Source organism: Martes martes, assembly GCF_963455335.1.
Source record: "Martes martes genome assembly, chromosome: 8".
Classification (NCBI taxonomy): domain Eukaryota; kingdom Metazoa; phylum Chordata; class Mammalia; order Carnivora; family Mustelidae; genus Martes; species Martes martes.
Genome location: NC_137895.1, coordinates 67,691,326 through 67,707,374, shown reverse-complemented (window position 1 = coordinate 67,707,374; position 16,049 = coordinate 67,691,326). Strand labels below are relative to the sequence as shown.

At 35.6% G+C, this 16,049-nt stretch overlaps 1 protein-coding gene across 1 annotated transcript in view; it reads right to left on the bottom strand.

Annotated features, from left to right (window-relative positions):
• The window catches only part of ITPR2 (inositol 1,4,5-trisphosphate receptor type 2), a 485,801-nt gene that overhangs the window by 96,145 nt on the left and 373,607 nt on the right, over positions 1 to 16,049 (bottom strand). Inside the window, exons 46-48 of the mRNA XM_080811707.1 lie at positions 11,462 to 11,569; positions 4,101 to 4,293; positions 1,341 to 1,466 (exon numbers count right to left, since the gene is read on the bottom strand). Of these exons, the coding sequence (XP_080667833.1) occupies positions 1,341 to 1,466; positions 4,101 to 4,293; positions 11,462 to 11,569 (427 nt within the window). The remainder of the gene's footprint in view (positions 1 to 1,340; positions 1,467 to 4,100; positions 4,294 to 11,461; positions 11,570 to 16,049) is intronic.

Below are 16,049 nucleotides of genomic sequence, written 5' to 3'. Positions count from 1 at the left end.
CCACAATGGATGGTTCTGTTTTCATTTGCCATTTCACTCATTACACAGCTGCTCCACTGCCGAATATTCTTCTTTCAACACTGGCATGCCTTCGGAAAGATCCAATTTTATATATATATATATAGAGAGAGAGAGAGATCTATATATATATATACATATATCTCTATATATATCTCCACCCGAATTACAGCTAAAGGTTAGGACTTTGATATATAGTACCTGTAATGGAGCTTTGAAATAACAAATTTCTCCTGGACTCTCACTTCCCTTCATGCTCACCTCCAGTCCATCTGAAATAGGCTTAAATACATGTTGTTCTTGTCATACCATCACTTTACCATCACTTTCACTGGGCTTCCCTCTGTAGTATTAACATTGACCTTGTAATGACAATGACATCAACAGTAACTAAGCTTTACAGAATGCTTACCAGACACTATTCTAAATGCCTTACCTATATAGCATCTCATTAAATTCTTACAACAGTCCTACAGGTGAGATATGAAAGCAATTTGTGGTTCGTGTTTGCTGATGTCTCTCATCTTTTCCTTCAAGCCCTTCTTTCCACACACATTTCGAAGCTACTTTCCCAATCGTATCCCAGGGCTATAACGTATTTTCCCATGTACTTTGCCAGATTTAAACAAAACTTAATTCCCACAGTTCCACCGTTAGCATATTTTACTTCTATGTCCCGTTTCACCTAAGACGGGATAATTTCTCTTGTCTTTGCTTTTGTAAAACTTCGTTTATTATTAGTTTAAATTATTAATTTCAGTCAATTATCTATGTAGAGACATCCTAGATTGGAAACAAGAGTTACCCTTCTAATCTGAGATCTGAGATATTCTCTATGGTCATATGTGTCCTATGCTGTACATTAAAAAAAATGTTTCTCAGAGTCCACATGCACTCATTCTAGAAACCTTAGACAAGACAGAAAGTAAGGAAGAGGGTAAAATATAAACTCCACTACTTAAGGTAATCACAATAAATATTTTCGCACTCATTTCCCCATATAATCGAGGTACCATATTTAAAATGCTTTCAGTCATATTAATCAGGTAGAAATAATTCTTTTTCATTGCCTTGCTTGCCAGTATAGCATACTTCTAATAGCTTTTCTGCATATGAGCTTTTTGAATACTAACATTTCTACTGACTATAGTTTTCTGCCTAATCTTATCGTCTTTCTCTACCTTCGGTGAATACGGAAAAAATTAACAAGAATTACATTATTATTATTTTGAAGCTCTATAAATAGCTAAGAAAAGTATCATCAAGAGTATTCTTTTTAGAACTTTAACATATTTATCATTTAAAGAAAGACAAGCACTTGCCTTCATCTCCATCATCCCCAAATGGATAGAAGAGAGCAACAGCTAAATTGATGAACACAGCCAAGTTGAAGGAAATGCTCCCCCAGAGGGATATGTGCCTCGAGAACCAGAACAGTGCAGGGTTATCTAGTAAGCAAAGAGTACGGTGGGACAAAATAGAATAATTAATTTTGGTCTCAACACATGAATCCTACTGAAATAACATATTACCAAATGTGTTTTGGCAAGGTAGTATGAAAGTGTTATTTAAACAAACTTTCAAAATGATTTATATAAGAAAGTTTACAAGCAACACCACAAGGGTATTTTCTATTTGATTACTTTTATATTGCTCATCCAACTTATACCTAAACCGTGGTAAAAGGGTGAGTAATTTTGTAATTGCTAAACATGGTCAGAAAAAGTGATTCTGTAATAACTCTCTCTAATACAACCCTAGAGCAGATTAGGAGAAAGACATCAGTGGCTTCCTGGGTCCCCTCTTCATGGAATAGTATGTATCACTTTATAACTGAGTAATATCGATAAATTGGTCCCACCCCCATGCTTTAGAGTCAAATAAAAAACCCAAGCCAGATACATGTCTGGTGAAAATCCCTACGACCTGGTCACAGTTACCTGAAATTCTGAAACTTAACAGCATGGCCTATAACTGCTTACTGGGAACTAGTGATTTATGATATGTAAGTTTTAAACCATAATGCTTCCTAAGCACTTGGGTTTAGAACAGCAGAAAAAAAGGTGAAAGACACAATACAAAGTACTAATAAGCAGGAGAGTCTTTACCAAATATTTTCAGAAAAGAGACTCCACATCTATCTTCAGAAGTGAATTAATAAATTCATCAACTGAACATAGTTGACCCTAACCCAATATCAGCTCTTTCTACCTCTTCTAACTGAACAGACAGGCAGTGGATACAAATTTGACTACACGACTTTTCCAGGTTTCATCCATTCTTAACTCTTAATATCTAAACGTCAAATCTAAAATATTGGAGTTGCTTGAGGGAGAAAGGCACTACAGCTTTCAAGTAGAAAGTATAAACTTTAAAAATTAGGTTCTGTGAATTCCAATCTGGGATCTTCTGCTTAATTCTAAACTGTACGTCTCTTCAGTATGTTTTTCCTCTCTCTTACAATGAAGCATTCCAATACTGGAACAGCCTGTGATCTGCCATGGCATTTAGTTGACTAATGTATGTTACATTGTAAACATCTGCATCTCCATCATTTTTGAATCAGAGTCTTCTTTTTAAAAAGCAGAATATTGGGGTCTCTGGTTCGCTAAGGCAGTTAAGTGGCTGCCTTCAGCTTGGGTCGTGATCCTGGGGTTGTGGGATCCAGCCCCGCATCGAGCCCCCTGCTCAGCAGGGAGCATGCTGCTCCCTCTGCCTGCTGCTCTGTCTACTTGTGCTCTCTCTCTAGCTCTCTGTCAAATAAATAAATAAAATCTTAAAAAAAAAAAAGCAGGAAAAAAGGCAGGAAAAATAAATTTAAAAAGAATACTAAGACAAAATTAGAAGATGTTGATGCATATATTTGTAGTATACCCATCTAATGATTTAGTTTCTATCTATAACCTCCTTGTAAGTTGCTTCCAAATTTTCAATGTAAGATGTACCCTGGAAATTATTTTAAGATTTGGTTTCTAGTAAATGATAAGATATTTATCCAAAAAAGAACAAACCACACACACACTAGTTTCTTATTCAACTTCCTTTTTTCAGGATAAAATGTGAGCTTTTCAAATGTCCCAAATAAAACTGTTGAGCCTTTATATAAGTATTCTGGACACTCAGAATTTTCTCTGAATTCCAAAAGGTTCTTCATGGCAAAATGCCAAGGAAGAGTAATTTCTTTATTTTTTTCAAATATTCTGATAAGAAAGTCTAACAATGCATGCCATAATCTTATATCCAAAGACAGTACATCTCAAGGTCCACTCAAATTCATAAGCCATGCTCATTAAAGTTCCTAGGAAGCTAGAAGCAATGTTGAATAGAGGTATTGAGAACACAGGCCTGCTTGCCTGGAAAACTTCCCCTAAGGATAAAAAACACCTAATCAAGAGTGTCTCCCTACTATATTTTGTTAAAACTCGTTTTATCTGGGAAAATAAACCAAAACTTAGTGTAAACTTCAAAATTTTTAAGCTTGAAAACTCAGTATTTCCAAAGACTTGACCCTTAAGATATAAGTAATGGGAACTATATCATACTAATTTTTAACTATAAAACGATAACATTGCCTTATTGGGATATAAGTGTCACAGAATTTTTAGTCTGATTTGGCAAGGTAAAGATATGTTGAAAGAAGGGATGACTTTCAAGAAAACATTAAACAATCTACTCCATCGTAAGATCATAAGACAACAGAGGATGAGAGCGCTGCTGTTGATGTCTCTCCATCCTGTTCACTGATTGTTAAGGCCAGTCAGAACCTATTCAAGGACTGCAAAGCTCAGCTGTCCAGCAGCTGAAATAGACAGCTGCAACCTTGCATTTCATAATATTTATAAAACTATAGGATAAGCGCTAAAAGATGATCTAATTAGTCTTCTGTTTTTATTAAGCCGCAGGTGTCTCAGCTCTCGCCCAGGTGTAGACTGAGCTTACGTGCTTAAGCCTATAAGTGACTTCAGTAACATCAGATGGTAAGAAATTAAAAACCGATTTGAATGAATGCTGTTATGTGTTCCAAAGTACCAATTTATCTACCGTTACGCTCAAAACTAACCACTTTGGTTTACTGTACTTACTCCTGATTTTCTTCTGCCACTTCATTTCATTGTAGAGATCTTCTGTTTGCTGGAAAAAGTCATTCACTTTACTTCCTTGTTCATCCCTTTCAGTTGTATTGAACACACGGTACTTGGATTCTCGTGTAAGGTATTCACATATATTGGGGACAGGAAAAACTATTTGCTCCATCGTCCTATCATGCCGAACAATCTGAAAATATTAATTTGCATTTGTTTTAGCCTTTGGACACTTCAGTCTTGTACTATTTTTTGTTTATAGCATGAGCTTATGAATGTATCTTTTGAATTCAGGTTTGGAAAAATATGTCAGCTTGAAATACCTAAAGTAATCCTTTAATGTACTACTTTTTATTGTTGTCCTTAAGAAAAATTAATTGATGAATGTATCATGAATATCTTATATATAACAAAACCCCAAATCCTTATTCTTTCTAGACTAACGTTAAACTTTGGCCCACTTTTTATTTTCATGAATTACATCAGAAAACTAAGAACTAAGTGATTGGCTTCATAACCTTAAACACAGCTCCTGGTATATCTGTTTCTGATTCTTAGCGTGGTCTTCCTAAAAGAGCTGTTTCTGTTGGCGACCAAAGGACATAATTCAACATGATGTGCCCTGACTTCTGCAGAGAAAGGTGCATTTTATCATTAAAATGTTTTCCTACTCATGGTAAAACATATTTTTGTAGGTTTCATAACCATTCAAGTATATCACCAGATGTAAATATTCATTATTTTGAACTTGTCTTATTTGGTATCTGTGACAGTGTAATGTTAGACTAAAACAAAACAAAAACAGGATGAATATTTTCACAGAAATTTACGATGTAACAAGGGTCTGTGTAGACTAAATCTCAAGATTGTTATTCATATATTCTGCTCAACCCTCAAGAACGAATCAGGATTGGTCTAAGCCAGAAGGGTCATCTTATTCCCCACCACCTTGGGCTGATACAGTGGCACAAGTAGAAATAGCCTGGTGATGGGGGGAAAGGGAATCAAGAAAAGGCAGAGAGCCACATCAGATGAACAAAATAATAACAACAAAAGACTATATACACAACACAAAAACTCTTCTTTTGGCCTGTGTCTTCTTTCTTCCCACTTAAAACAAAAGGTAGTAGAAGGGCACCATGCCTAAAATGCTCACAGCCATTTTGCAACCACAAGGTGAGATATCACCAGCATAATAAGGAACACCTAGAGAAAGATGGGAAACAGCTGCATATTTAAAGACATCATTGAGTTATTAACTCAACTATAGAATACTGGTACCTTTAGACTTTCTTTTATGTGGGATAATAAAATATTTTTATTTTATTTTATTTTTTTTATTTTTTATATTTTTTATTTTATTATTTTTATTTTATTTTATTATTTTTATTTTTTTATATTTTTATTGTTCAAACAATTGACAATTGACAATCTGGTATTCTGTTATTTGTAATTGTAATTGTAATTGAAGCTATCCTAAATAATATGCAAACTACATACTAGGATATTATCATAAAACACACAAAATGAAATTTAGTAGTGATAAATAAAATTCTTGAACATAGGTTAAAGAAATCAATCGTACAAAAGAAAAATTGGATCTATTTCATATTGTAGGGGGAAAAAAAAGTTTTGCTTGATCCAACAGTGTCAAACAAACAAACAAACAAAAAATCTCAGGACGCATTTAAGAAATAATGTTTCTATGCCACAATCAAGTGGGATATATTCCGGGGATGCAAGTATGTTTTAACATCCACAAATCAGTCAATGTGATATAACATAGTAACACAATGAAAGATAAAAATTTTATAATCATCTCAATAGATGCAGAAAAAGCCTTTGAGAAAGTTCAACATCCATTTATGATAAAAATTCTCAACAAAGGGGGTATAGAGGGAATGTATCTCAACATAAAAGTTATACATGACAAGGTCACAGCTAACATCATACTCAACAGTTCAAAGCTGAAAGCTCTTCCTCTAAGATCAGTAACAAGACAATGATGTTACCACCTACCAGTTTTATTCAACATAGTATTGAAGTCCTAGCCAGAGCGATTAGGCAAGAAAAAGAAATAAAAGGTATCCAAATTGGAAAAAAGAAGTACAACGGTCACTATACCTAGATGACATGATATTAAGTTTTCTCAACATCCCATCAAAAAATTATCAGAAATAATAAACAAGTCCAGTAAAGTGGCAGTCTACAAAAATCAATACATAAAAATCTGTTGTACTTCTATATACTAATGATGAACTATCAGAAGGAGAAATAAAGAAAGCAATCCCATTTAGAATTGCATCAAAAAGAATATAATACCTAAGAATAAGTTTAACCAAGGTGGAAAAAGTTCTATATATTGAAAACTATAAGACATTAGTGAAAGAAACTGAAGAAGCCACAAACAAATGGAAAACGATTTCATGCTCATGGATTGGAAGAACTAATGTTTTTAAAGTATCCATACTACTGAAAGCAATATACAGATTCAATGCAATGTTTATCAAAATTCCAAGGCATTGGGGCGCCTGGGTGGCTCAGTGGGTTAAAGCCTCTGCCTTTGGCTCAGGTCATGATCTCGGGGTCCTGGGATCAAGCCCCACATTGGGCTCTCTGCTCAGCAGGGAGCCTGCTTCCCCCTCTCTCTCTGCCTGCCTCTCTGCCTACTTGTGATCTCTCTCTCTGTCAAATAAATAAATAAAATCTTAAAAAAAAAAAAATTCCAAGGCATTTTCAAATAGGGCAAAGAGACTTGAAAAAAAAAAAAAAGAAAAGAACAACCAGTTTTAAAATTTACAAATTTGTATGGAACCATTAAAAACCCCAAATAGCCAAAATGATTTTGAGAAAGAAAAACAAAGTTAATGGTATCACACTCCCTGATTTCAACCTATATTACAAAGCTATGGTAATTAAACAGTGTGGTATTGGCATAAAAACAGAAACACAGATGAATGGAACAGAATAGAGAGCCCAGAAATAAACCTATGCATATATGGCCAATTAATTGACCACAAAGGAATCAAGAATATACAATGGGGAAAGGACAGCCTCTTCAATAAATGGTTTTGGAAAAACTGGACAGCTACAGGCCAAAGAGTGAAACTGGACCACTACCTTACAAAAAAAGAAAAAAATTAAATCAAAATGATCAAGACTCAAACATAAGACTTGAAACCATAAAAACTCCTAGAAGAAAACAGGCAGTAAGATCCTTGACATTGGTCTTGAAGATGATTATTTAGATCTGACACCAAAAACAAAGACAACAAAATCAACAATAAAAAAAATGGGACTATATAAAACTAAAAAGCTTTTGCACAACAAAGGAAACCATCAACAAAATGAAAAGGCAAGCTACTGAATGGGAAAAATATAGGCAAATCAAATATCCAATAAGGGACTAATATTCAAACTATATAAAGAATTCACATAACCCAAAAGGTTAAAAATAGAACTACTCTACATTCTAGGAATTGCACTACTAGGTATTTATCCAAAGGATGCAAAAATACAGATTCGAAGGGGCACAAGCCCCTCAATGTTTATGGCATCATTATCACCAATAGTCAAACTATGGAAAGACCCCAAATGTCCATCAACTGAGGAATGGATAAAGAAGATGTGGTAAATGTATATAATAGAATATTACTCAGCCATCAAAGAGAATGAGATCTTGCCATTTGCAAGGACGAGGATGGAGCAAGAGAGTATTATTCTAAGCAAAATAATTCAGTCAGAGAAAGACAAATATCGCATGATTTCACTCATATGTGGAATTTCAGAAACAAAACAGATGAACATAGGAGAAGAAAAAGAAAGAGAAGGAAGCAAACCATAAGAGAGTCTTAACAATAGAGAACAAACTAAGGGTTGATGGAAAGAGGTACATGGGGAATGGGTTAAATGGGTGATGGGCATTAAGGATGGCACCTGTTGTGATGAACACTGGGTGTTAAATCGAAGTGGTGAATCACTAAATTCTACACTTGAAACCAATTTCACCATATATGTTCATTAATTAGTATTTAAATAAAAACTTGAAAAGAAAAAAAAGAACTCAATAGCAAAAAAAACCAATCTGATTAAAAAATGGGTGGAAGATATGAATAGGCAGTTTTCCAAAAAGACATAAAAATGTTCAACAAATACACAAAAAGATGCCCTACATCATTAATCATTAAGAAAATTCAAATCATGGGGCGCCTGGGTGGCTCAGTGGGTTAAAGCCTCTACCTTCGGCTCGGGTCGTGATCCCAGGGTCCTGGGATCAAGCCCCGCATCAGGCTCTCTGCTCGGCGGGTAGCCTGCTTCCTCCTCTCTCTCTGCCTGCCTCTCTGCCTACTTGTGATCTCTGTCTGTCAAATAAATAAATAAAATCTTAAAAAAAAAAAAAAAGAAAATTCAAATCAAAACCACACTGAGATATCTTCTCACACATGTTAGAATGACTATTATTAAAGAGACTAGAAATATTAAATATTAATGAGGATGTAGAGAAAAGGGAACTCTTGTGCACCGTTGGTGAGAATGTAAATTGGGGTGGCTACTGTGGAGAACAATACAGATATTCCTTAAAAATTAAAACAAGAAATACTAAATGATCCAGCAATTCTACTTTCGCATATTTATCCAAAAAACCCAAAAACACTAATTTGAAAAGATATCAGCACCTTTGTGTTCACTGCAGTATATTATTTACAGTAGCCATGATATGGAAACAACCTAAATGCCTGTCAATGGATGAATGGGTAAAGAAATTGTGATACACATTTGTAGTGGAATATTATTTGGCCATACAGAAGAATGATATCTTGCCATTTGTGACAGTACACGGAAGGACCTCAAGGGCATTATGTTAAGTGAAATAAGTCAGATAGAGAAAGACAAATACCACATGATCTCTCTTATATGTGGAATCTGAATATATACATAGACATAGACATAGACATAGACACACCCACATAGACACACACATATATACACATGAGCTCATAGATACAGAGAACAGATTGGTGGTTGCCAGAGTCAGTGGATGGGGTGTGGGAAAAAAGGACGCATTGCTTTTGCTTTTAAAAAAAAAAAAAAGAATAAAAATAGAAAATAAAAATAAATTTAAAAAAAGAAACAGAAGGGCGCCTGGGTGGCTCAGCTGGTTAAGCACCCGGCTCATGATTTCAGCTTGGATTATAATCTCATGGATTGTAGGATCAATCCCCACATTGGGCTCCACACTCAGTGGGTAGCCTGCTTGAGAGTCTCTGCCTCTGCCTCACCCCCCATTCATGATGTTTGTGTGTGCATGCTCTCTCTCTCTCTCTCTCTCTCTTTCTCTCTCAAATAAATAAATCTGAAAAAAAGAAATAGAATTTTCATTATTATAGATCCAACAATTCAGTCCCCTTATGAAATGTTATGTTTGATTCTGGTCATCACACTCTACAAGGGGCACTGACAAACGGGAGGAATTACAGCAGACAGTGGGAGTGTATTAACTGTAAAAAGCCAAATGGATAATTGTTTCAATACATGTATTCAACAAAAGCTTATTTACTCCTTAGGTGAGGAACTCTGGGGAATTCAAAATGAGAACACAACATGAGTCCCAATCTCTAAGAGCCTTTAGTTCAGTAATCATCATGGTTCTTCAAATGTTACAGCCAAGCCATCATGCTAACAGAGGAGCAAATGTTCTGAAGAGTGGGGAGACATAAAAGTGGCTAGTGTGAACTCTTTATAAAAAGTAACTTTCTAATTATTCAAGTTATTCAAAATTGGAAGTCGTGAGATCTCTATCACAGGAACAATTTAAAGTAAAGATGATTACAGAGTAATTTCTCCTTGAATGGGTAAGTAAACCAGATAATCCACAAAGTCCTCATATTTCTCAGCGTCTTTGAGTCTATAACTTTAGAAAAATTATGATTTTCAACAATAACTATTATCATGGGATGCTCCAGGCACAGTGTTAGTAAGGGACAAGTGATACATAAGATACATGTTCCAAAATGATATATTAAACTAACAGCACAACAAAGTGCTATGGGAGGACAATGAGATAAACTTACTGAATACCTGATGGGTGAGAAGCCTCTCTGAGTAGGGCATATGAGCTGGTCTTCCAATGAGCATGAGGACTGGTCAATGTGTAGAATTTAGATCATCAGCCCAGACTGTTCCTATAAAACCTGGACTTCTGTACCCAACTTCAGGAATGCCTCAGAGTCACCTCAAATTCAATTTATCCGAGAACCAATATATGATCTTCCTCTGTCTTTTAACTGCCCAAGCTAGGATCCCAATGGACAACACCAGTTCTGCTTATTTATTCAAACCAGAAGCCCAGGGATATAATTTTCTGTACCATTCTGCTTAGGTTGTCACATTTTATAAGGGGCATTATAAATATCCCTCATACACACACACATATATATGTGTGTGTATGTATATTTTTCCCCAATCTAGTCATCTTCAATACCACCATCTTTCATATTGTCTATTAAAATATCTTTCATCTGTGGGCACCTGGGTGGCTCAGTGGGTTTGACAATAGTAAACAGCAAGGTATAGTGATTATATATCCTGAGAGTTAATAGCAGTGATACCCATCCTGCATTCTGCTGTAAACTAAAAAATATCCGCCAAAATGAATAAATGTATGAATGTAAATTACGAGTGACAAGCATCAACTACTCTGCTCACTTCTGCCTGATTAGCTCTGCCAACTAGTGTCAAATGATACCAGAGCTTGTAAATGACAGCCAGATGGGTCTCAAAACACATAATGATAAGTCCATGTTGACCTACCCATCTTGAACTGCCAACAGCTATTAAATAATATTTCATGGGGGGGGGGGTAGGGAGGTCAATTGTTGCATACTGAAAATGGGAGTTGCCAAAGCACTCCAGGTTTATGTTATTGCCATGAACACTTCATAGTGCCTGCCACACTTCTGAACCCTGTTTTACACAGAGATCTCTCTTTCAACAAGACTTTTTAAAGTTTTTACAGAGAATGCTTTTCTTGCATGATAGCTTCTATTATAATAATTTTTTCATCAAAACATCATTGCTCTGTAATGATTGCTTCCATGACCAATACAAAACACAAATAACGTTAATTACAAAAGAAAATTTACACAGAGTTCTGGTCAAAAAATAAAGATGACTTTGAAGGCAATACACCTCAATTTTTTACAGATCACTCCTTACATCTTAACATATGATGTATATTTTTACTGTTTCTGTTTTTCAATTCTGCTTCACTGTTCTAGGAAACAATTATGAAAATGGTCTGAAAGAGAAAGGGAACATATATTTTCACAGTTGATCCCTTTTGAGAAATAAGCGATGGTTACCTCGATCTGTGCAGTGTGGTTGGCGTAATATTTTAAGGCTTCATCCCCGTCATCTGGATCTGATCCTGGTTTGAGCATTTGCTGTAAGAGTTTGTTGTGACGAGCCAACTAGAGGGAAAGAGAAGAAAAAGGGTTTAAGTCTCTTTTTCTCCCTTTCCTGAGGTCAAACTTTGAAATTACTTTGTCTACTTGTACCCATAGCATCACAGTGGTGGGGTTAATGCTGATTAACCATGCTTTAGGAAAGCATGCCCATTTGAAAGGAATGAATAATGAAATCATGGGGATCAGCTATTATTACTACATCGATCTGTATGTTCCTAGCATGAGAAGACCGTGTCTCGCCCAGAGTAGGTGCTCAATTAATATTTGTTGATTAAGTTAATATATTAGATAAATGTATGATTGTGCTGGGAAGAAATAATGCCCACAGAGATATATAACCAATGCTCCCTATAATAAAAATTTAAGCCACATGCACATCAAACATCATCAGGAGTGTGATACTTCAGTAGGGTAGCAGTACCAATCTAAATGACAGCTTCCTAGCTACATAAATAAGTGGGTATTTACATTTCAGAAGAATTTCTCTTATGACATCTAATCAAAACCCTACATTAGCAGTTTGTACTGAAGTCCTATGCTTCTGAATATTCATATGTCAAAATGGGTGCTTTATCTCAGTTTTATTGTAATTTGAAATGGGCATTTAAAGAGCGAAAATTTCACCACAAATGATCTTCAACTGCTGTTGATAGAAGTAATCTTTCTCTCTCATTTGAATGTTTATGACAGTTGTTAGCTAGTTCTCTCACTTTGTAGATAACTAATACATATTGCCTTCACATGCCACTTTTCTGGCTGTCTTAAGCAATTCCTGAAACACTGCAATGTCTTTAACCTTTCAGATAGTCTATTTATGCCTCAAGTTCCCTGAGGGCTTCCAAAATCAAAGAATCTCCATATCATTCTTTTATTCCTGGCCCATTCTTATCTCTTACTCTGTGCCAGTGTCTATCTTAAACACTTAAGAACATGATCTCATTCGATTCTCTGAGGAAATCCTGAGGCAGGCACTGGCATTATTCTCATTTTACAGCTGAGGAAACTGAAGCACCGGGCATTTAAGGGACTTGTCCATGATAATGTACCTAGAAAATGATAAAGCCATTACTGAACTCAAGCGGAATGGTTCCAGAGTCAGTATTCTTATCAACATTACAAAACAATAAATAAATCTTTGTACTATTCTTGAGATGATAATTCAAATTGTGATTATAAAGAATGGAGATAAATGTTAAAGAATAATCCAGAACCTATAAAGCCTAATGAACATTATCCTTCTAAGTGATAACATGGTAAATTAAATATCCATTCCGTTGACACTGTTCTAGAGCAAATCATTTTTGAAACTATTATTTTAGAATTGGCTTGCAGGGGTATTTCTAACTCACTCAAGAACACCATTTACATTTCATTCTCGACTAAATGTGAATTGTAGATTTTTATTACAAACTGTAGTCATGAAATTTGTTGCGACTTGTAAATACTTCTAAAAATCTAAATGCGTTTCAAAAGATAAAATTATTGTAATCATTTGGGCACATTAGCATACGTTTTAAGAAGTCTGTTGAAGGTAAAATTGGCATGATTTGTTTACAGTTTGCATCTGGGGCATGAGAAAAAGAGGAGTTAGGATTGACTGCGAAAGTATTAACCTGAACAAGCAAAGGTTTAGAAATGCCACTTTTACTAAGGAAAAATGCAGAAGGAGCATATTTATGGAAAGAAAATCAAGACTTTGGTCTTGGACACATGAAACTTGATGTATCATGCGAAAGGAGATGAGGAGCAGGCTGTTGTTGGATGGATATGTTTTTCAGGAGTTCTGAGCAGAGTTCAGGACTGGAGCTATATATTTAGGGGTTGTCAGTATATGCCTGATAGTTAAAATCATGAGACTTCACGGGATGACCTAAAAGTGAGCTGAGTCAGAGAAAAGAAATCCAAAGATTACCAATAAAAGCTAGGAAAAGGAGAGGCATCATCCTGAAGAAGATGGAGAAATTTGGGCAAGGGAGGTGAGAACAAAACCAGTGACACCTGGTGTCCTGGCAGCCAAAGGAAGACAGAACTTCAGGATGGAGGGAGCGATCATCTGTGTCAAAAGGCGCAGGCAGTTGAATCAGACGAGGACCAGGAATTGGCCATTGGGTTGAGCAGCTTACAAGTCACTGGTAACTTGACAGCAACAGTTTCAAGGAGCAGTGGATACCAACGCCTATTGTAGTGAGTTTAAATAAGAATGTGAGAAGTATAAACAATGAATATAGGCAACTCTTGAAAAGGGGGAGCTAAGAAATAGGGTGGAAGCTAGAGAAATGGATAAGGTAAAAGGGAGGGTTTTTTAAAGATGGGAATTATAAAATGTTCGTTTAGTATATCCTATTTCACAGAAACATACCAGGACTTTTCTTTCCTGCAGTGTTAATGAGATGATTCTATATTTATCTTGTTTTCTTGCAGATAAGTGGCACTCTAAAAGGCACTTTAAAAAAACAAGATGCCTCGGCCTCCTTTCACATGTTCAAACACTTAAAAAATATTTTTATTCATGATTCTATATGTCATCTCCACCTAGCTTGGAAAATTTGAAAGCTATAAGGAAAAATGAAATAGAAATAACTGTACCATTTTTCTACCTGGATATGTTTTACATTCTTTGTAACTGAGAGCCTTTCCTGACTCAGTAAGCTAGTTTGCTCTTCCTTGATCTATGTTCAGATAGTGCCCTGCACAAACCTGGATAGCAAAACTCCTCCTACTGTATCTTAGTAGATATTGGCTCTCTTGAGCGGCCTATGACATTTTTAAGGAAGAGGGTCTGGCCTTAACCTCTAGATTTTCAGAGCCAAAAACAGAACTTGGTACACCAAATGAACACAGTGAGTATTTGCCAAAGAAACAAGTCAGTGAATGACATTCATCATGTCTTTATGTGGGCAAAACTCTTCAATTGCAGTAAGTTATCTCTCTTTTTCCTCCTTGACAAAAGATAGACCAAAGAAACACAATTAGACATCAGATGATGGTACGGTTTGCAGAAATAAAATATTTTAATATTTTTCCTTCTTTCATAGTTATTTCGTATACTTACATCCCTTCTGCTATATCTTAAGCTATTTGGAAAAGGAACTGAGTACTCAGTAAACATGGACCTGAACCCTGTGAAGCAAGGATAGCATCCCTATTATATAGATAAAGTTCAAAAGAAGTAAAGAAGATCTCAGTGATTCTAAAACATGTGAAAATGACTGATATTAATATAGAGCTCTCGGGTCGAAATTTATAGTTTACTAGAAGCACAGTGCAAATTCTCACAGACTAGTTAACACCTGCCCAGTAGTTGTTTAAAAAGATTTAGTGCCCTATATATGCAATCCTTTAAAAAATGTTATCTAGAATGGCCAGGCTGCCAATCAAAAGGATCAGTTTTTTCTTAGTGATGGGCTCTTTACTTCAGCCAATTTTCTCTCCTACTGCCTTTTATATGACATAAATAAAGAAAGACAAACCCAGAATCCAAAGAAGCAATAGCATCACTTAATATTGTGTGTTTTGGGAACCAAATGTGAAAAACCTTGGTAAGTTTCTGGACAAGTACAGCACATCTGTGGAAATCCATCACAATGAGAACTCTAATTTAAATCTTAATTAAAAACTTAAAAAGAGTTAATGAAGACATACAAGGACAGTCATCTTATGATATCCAACTTTAGCTCACAGAGATCTTCACAACAGCACTCGAAATTAGCTGATGACACTACACAACATGGTCTGGAAAACCAGCCATCAATCAGTGTTGCTAATAATGAGAATCTGAACGTGGGCATCATCACTGAATACTAAAAAGGAATAATGTCATAGGTAGGGAATCTCTGGGTCCTAGAAATTCTTATAATCCATGACACTCTTTATTTGGCAAAATTGTAGCAATTGTTTTATACATAGTCTGGAGATAATGCTTACATCTGCCGTAACTACTTAGTAGTGACAAAAGAATTGAGCAATGAAAAACACTTAGTAGTTCATTGTTACAAAGAGAAAAACTAGCCCGAGATAATTTATCATCTTCCACATTAAAGTTTTTAAAAATGCAATGTAATACATGGGCAGATATATGCATATATATTAGTGAGAAAGGAATCAAAGCATTGGTGGATAGTTAGCCTTATAAAAGAATAAAGACATATTTCCTATAGGGAACGACTTCCATGAACAGATAGGGATTCTTTCCTTATGTGTTAAGAAGAAAAAGGGAAACTCATGCACTTCATTACTAATGACATATTTATAATTTAAATACATATGCAACTTTAAACAGGAATGAAAATTTGTGCATATACATAAAAAACATATATGCTCATAAGTACAAGCCACACACACAAACACATAAAACCTCCAGCAGAGGGACGCCTGGGTGGCTCAGTTGGTTAAGCGGCTGCCTTCGGCTCAGGTCATGATTCCAGCGTCCTGGGATCGAGTCCCACATCCGGCTCCCTGCTTGGTGGGGAGCCTGCTTCTCCCT